The sequence below is a fragment of the Otolemur garnettii genome, unplaced genomic scaffold (assembly GCF_000181295.1).
Source record: "Otolemur garnettii isolate 467f Iridium unplaced genomic scaffold, OtoGar3 scaffold00012, whole genome shotgun sequence".
Lineage (NCBI taxonomy): Eukaryota > Metazoa > Chordata > Mammalia > Primates > Galagidae > Otolemur > Otolemur garnettii.
This window is the reverse complement of record NW_003852407.1, coordinates 29416287-29421689: the sequence shown is the minus strand read 5'-3', so window position 1 is coordinate 29421689 and position 5403 is coordinate 29416287. Positions and strand designations below refer to the sequence as shown.

General features: G+C 37.2%; 1 protein-coding gene across 1 annotated transcript in view; it reads right to left on the bottom strand.

The window, feature by feature from the left end:
- Positions 1-5403, bottom strand: part of ESCO1 (establishment of sister chromatid cohesion N-acetyltransferase 1) — a 78129-nt gene that overhangs the window by 43679 nt on the left and 29047 nt on the right. Inside the window, exons 5-6 of the mRNA XM_003784790.3 lie at positions 1944-2058; positions 185-245 (exon numbers count right to left, since the gene is read on the bottom strand). Of these exons, the coding sequence (XP_003784838.1) occupies positions 185-245; positions 1944-2058 (176 nt within the window). The remainder of the gene's footprint in view (positions 1-184; positions 246-1943; positions 2059-5403) is intronic.

Below are 5403 nucleotides of genomic sequence, written 5' to 3'. Positions count from 1 at the left end.
TCAAAAAAAAAAAAAAAAAAAAAAAAGACAGCCAAAGCACATTAAGTTAAAAAAAAAAAAGCTATTAAACAGTATGTATAGGCATTGTAGACATTAAAGAAGTATAATAAAAAGAGAATTTGTGACTAAATTCAAACTTATAAGTATAAAATCCTTAAGTATTAAAATTTAACTAATACCTTACCTGTTATCACTGCTCTTAAATGTTTGGTTATTGAGTATACTGTGCTGTTTGGGAGCTGAACCTGTAATTTAATCAAGAGGATGGATTATGTATTAACTTTTATACTAGCTCTCCATCTAATGGATGAAATCATTACATATAAAGAAAAAAAGCTTTCAGTACACTAAATGCTCTGTTAACAAAAACCATCTGACAAAGTTAAAGCCTCTTTCCTAGATGATACTGTTCAGAGAAGAGGGAGAAAGGTTGTCCCATATTTGAACTTAAGAGCTACAAAGAGATCTCATGGTAAATTAAATTTACCTCTAATTCCACCAACAAGTACTACCACCAAATAATATAAAAATAATTTCAATGCCTGCATAATTACATAACAGAAATTAAAGAAAACATTTTCTTGTTAAAAAAATTATAATCTCTGGAATTTTAATCACATTAATACTTAAATGCAATAATCAATCCATTTTACTTTCTAATGAATAAATATACTTCTCACATTTACATTACATTTCCCCTACTAAGAGAAAAAGTTAAATGATAAGTAATGGCAATTATCTGATCTCAATAATTTTGCTCCAAGTATACTTTTCCTTTAGCAGAGAGAAACAATAAAGAATTAGAGATTTCTTTTCTATATTCTCTAGTACCCCATGTGAAACACGTGAGCAAACACATGAGCATACAACAGTTCAAATAACATATTATAAAAAAAGACAGTTAGAAAAATAAAGTTTTTATATAAGTGGGCAATTTGCAGCATTTATTAAATCCTTAATTTAGAGATAGAACCATCAAGATGGCAAATTGAGTAATTAAGGATTAAAAGTAAAAATATGAAGTAGTAAAGCACAAATAGTAAAGTACTTAAGAAATAAAAGCTGCTATCATTAATTTAAGGAGTTCTCACTGCACAGACAGCAGGCGGTAAGCCTCAGGGTGAGAAAGAGAAGCTTCTTCTGTATTTACAGCCCTTCCCCAAGCTCACACCACCAACAGCTCTACCTCCTATCAGATCAGGGATGGCATTAGGTTTTCACCAGAATATGAACTCTACTGTAAACTATGCATGTTGAGTGATCTAGATTACTTGCTCCTTGCGACAATCTAATACCTGATGATCTCAGGTAAATTAATGCCCTTGCATCTGTCCAAAACCATCCCCTCCTCCTACCCCCCTATACCCTGGGTCCATGGAAAAACTGTCTTCCATGAAACCAATCCCCAGTGCCAAAAAGGGTGGGACCGCTGCATTAAAGAATAGGTCTTCAGAAAGTAAGACACAAACACAATAAAAGATTTACCAACAAAAGAATTTCTGATAGACAGCAGGGCATTGTGGCAAGTGCCTGTAGTCCCAGCTACTTGGGAGGCTGAGGCAACAGAATCACTTTAGCCCAAGAGTTTGAGGTTGCTGCAAGTTGTGATGCCATAGCACTCTGCCCAAGGCGACTAAGAATCTGAGGTTGCTGCGAGCTGTGATACCACAGCACTCTGCCCAGGGCGACACAGTAAGACTCTGTCTCAAAAAAAAAAAAAAGAACTTCTGATAGAGAGTCAAAGGGAACTAACTACACTTTGATTCCTTAAACAATCCAATCCACAGAAGCAATTCTGAAAGACTGGGTGATTACGCATTTGAAAAACAGAAATGGTTAAGAAGACTTTAGCATATACACTATTTGGTATATGATAGTGTTTTTTGTAAGACAGACAAAAATGTCACTGAACACTTTGAAATCCAGTATTTTTAAAGTGTTACCTGGAAATTTACGCTCTCCTGTATCAATTTTTGCTTGACTGAGCAGAGTTGAAACAGCACTGGTATTTTCCACTGAACTGTTTCCCAGCTTAGATTCCAAACATAGGCTGAAATTCTGAACACACATAATTCAAAATTTTTATATCAAGTTTGAGTCTTACCCAAATACACTGTCAGTACATTTTAGCATACTAAGAAAAGTTAAGATACTTTATGTTTGGAATAATTCACATAGACATTCATTAAAAATCTCTTATGATCTTGCCACAAACTACACCCTTAACATTAGTGTCCATTATTACCCTTCAAACTAAATTTAAAAATAAGCTGGGTGCAATGGTTACACTTGCAGTCCTAGCTACTCAGGAGACTGAGCTGGGAGGACTGAGCCTAGAAGTGCAAAACCAGTCTGGGCAATATAGCAAAACATAGTCTCAAACAACTAAAATAAATACCTCTCCCACAGATATATGCCACAGCAGCCTGCCTCTGTATCTTTTTATCAGAATTCTATCTACCTATCTAAATTGTACCATCCAAAATGGTAGTCACTACCTGAGCACTTAATGGTATAATTTGAGATGTGCTGCATAAATAATACATCAGAATTTTGAAAATTTAAGCACATATACAAAAAGAGAGTAAAATATGTTAAAGTAAAAAAGTAAAATATGTTAAGAGTAAAAAGCTGTAACTTTGAGGCCCATGCAATGGCTCATACCCATAATCCTAGCACTTTGGGAGACTGAAGCGGTAGGAGGACTGCTTAAGGCCAGAAGTTTGAGACCAGCTGATGGTCTTAGACTAAGCTTATTAACCATCGACTTTTCTCAGTAGTACTGTAACTGAGACACCACATAATCACAAGAGCAAAATTACAGAAAGTTCCCCACAGTATAAAAGTTGTAGTTGGGGGGTGGCATCTGTGGCTTAGTGAGTAGGGCACCAGCCCCAGCCAAACTGCAACAAAAAATAGCCTGGCGTTGTAGCGGGCGCCTGCAGTCCCAGCTACTCAGGAGGCTGAAACAAGAGAATCACCTAAGCCCAAGAGCTGGAGGTTGCTGTGAGCTGTGGCGTTACAGCACTCTACCAACAGTGACAGGGTGAAACTCTGTCTCTTAAAAATAAATAAATAAAGTTGTAGTTGGGGGCCAGATGCAGTAGCTCATGCCTATAATCCTAGCACTCTAAGCGGCTGAGGCCGGTGGACAGCTTGAGCTCATGGGTTCAAGACTAGCCTGAGCAAAAACCGAGACTTCATCTCTAAAAAAAAATAGAAAAACTGAGGCAAGAGGATCGCTGGAGCCTGAGTTGGAGGTTGCTGTGAGCTATGACACTACAGCACTCTATCCAGGGGGACAGCTTGAGACTCTGCCTTAAAAAAAAAAAAAGGTATACTTGAGGGGGTTTGTTGTTGTTACATTCTCCTACCTCCCCAAGTGTAAGTCTGCCTGAGCTCTAAAGCCAATCTCAATTTAAATCCTAGCTCCATCACTAACTGTCCCTCCTTGGGTAAATTAATCTCCAAACCTAACTTTCCTCTTCTGTAATATGTGCATAATGATGGAACTTACAATGTTGACTACAGTTAATTATTAAGCTCTCTTTTACCAAAAAGCTCTTATGATTATTAACTAAGCCACCCTCCTTTTTAGCATCTATGAAGTAAGGAGAAATCTCTACATGACTACTGCAATGTAAATTCCTTAAGGGTAGGAAACATATCTTCTGTAGCCCTAGCATAGAACCATGAACCCAGGTGGCAGTCAAATATATCTTGAACTGATAATGGTCACCATCACATTTCCTGGTCACTCTTGTGCTAGTGATCACCTGGAAGATACTGGAAAAAAAAAAACTGGAAATCATCTGAAAGTCTTTTGATAAAGGAAAGATAAATTTGTGGTATAGTCCTGTATAACTAAAATCCTCATGTATCAGTAAGTATCAAATATAATGTTGCCTACATAAAACCAAAACTTTATATATGTATATATTCAATTACATAAAAATTTAAAACATAATATTAAGTATGTTTTATGAATTTATATATACACAACAAATAAAATCATAAGAATAAAAAAGATCCACACCAACTTCAGGAGCACTTTTAAACCTGAGGAGAAGGGTGGGGAATGGAATGAAGAAGGTAATAATGTACTTTTCTTACTTTAAAGGACCTAAAATAATTCCACAAAATGTTAATTTTTGTCAATCTTTTTTTTTTTTTTTTTTTGAGACAGAGCCTCAAGCTATTCCCCTGGGTAGAGTGCCATGGCATCACAGCTCATAGCAACCTCCAATTTCTGGGCTCAAGCGAGTCTCCTGCCTCAGCCTCCCAAGTACCTGGGACCACAGGCGCCCGCCACAACGCCCAGCCATTTTTTAGTTGCAGCCATGATTGTTGTTTGGCGAGCCCAGGCTGGGGATTCGAACCCACCACCTTAGGTGTATGTGGCTGGCGCCTTAGCCGCTTGAACCACAGGTGCCGAGCCAATTTTTGTCAATCTTAGTGGCTGATACATGAAGGCAATATTAATGTTATATTCTAAATGTCTGAAATATTTAAAAAAAAATTTTAAACATAGCAACAAGTTTCACAGGACTGTTTCTTATGACATTCCTCAAAACAGAGGGGCTATATAAATCCTAAGCACCTTTCAAGTAAAAGCAATGTTATGAAAGGTAGAAAAATTATATACTGTAAGTAATCATCTCTAGTCTAGTACAGTTTGGTCAAAACGAATGGATTAAATTTCAATATATTCTGCATAACTGTCGGCTTTTTGAGTTCTGACATGCATTTATGAAGCCGGGAGTTAGAAGATATACTCTCTAGCTACACCTGGAAAGACAATCCTGAATTGAAGACACACCACCTCTCTTCAAGAGGCCGCAACTTTTCATTCCAACTACCACTCGCTACTTCATTCTAATTACTACCGCTGACTATTTGGTAAAAGCTCTCTGAATAACTATCTTTCAATTGATGTTTTCATTCTTTCATATATAGAAAACAAAATCTAAGAGTATCATATGGTATGTCTATTCCCTTTAAGTTCACTTTGATTTGCAGCCTTCAAGACTACTACACACTGATTTATTTTCATGGATTCTGGAATAAAGCCCAGATTCCTAAATGCATTCAAATCTGCCCCTACACCAAATATTTCTGAAGAGAACTTTAAAACACTCTCAAAACTTGACTCTATTCATGTGGCTTTTTATACTCAAAAGATTTTCTAATATTCAGAGTATGTTGCTATAAAAAGAATCTGGGCTAAGAATTAGAACACCCGGGCTTGGTGACCATAAGTGGTTAGGGCACTGGCCACATACACCAAGGCAGGTGGGTCTGAACCCAGCCCAGGCCTGCTAAACAATGACAACTTCAAGAAAAAGAAATAGCCAGGCGTTGTGGCAGGAGCCTGTAGTCCCAGCTACTTGGGAGGCTGAGGCA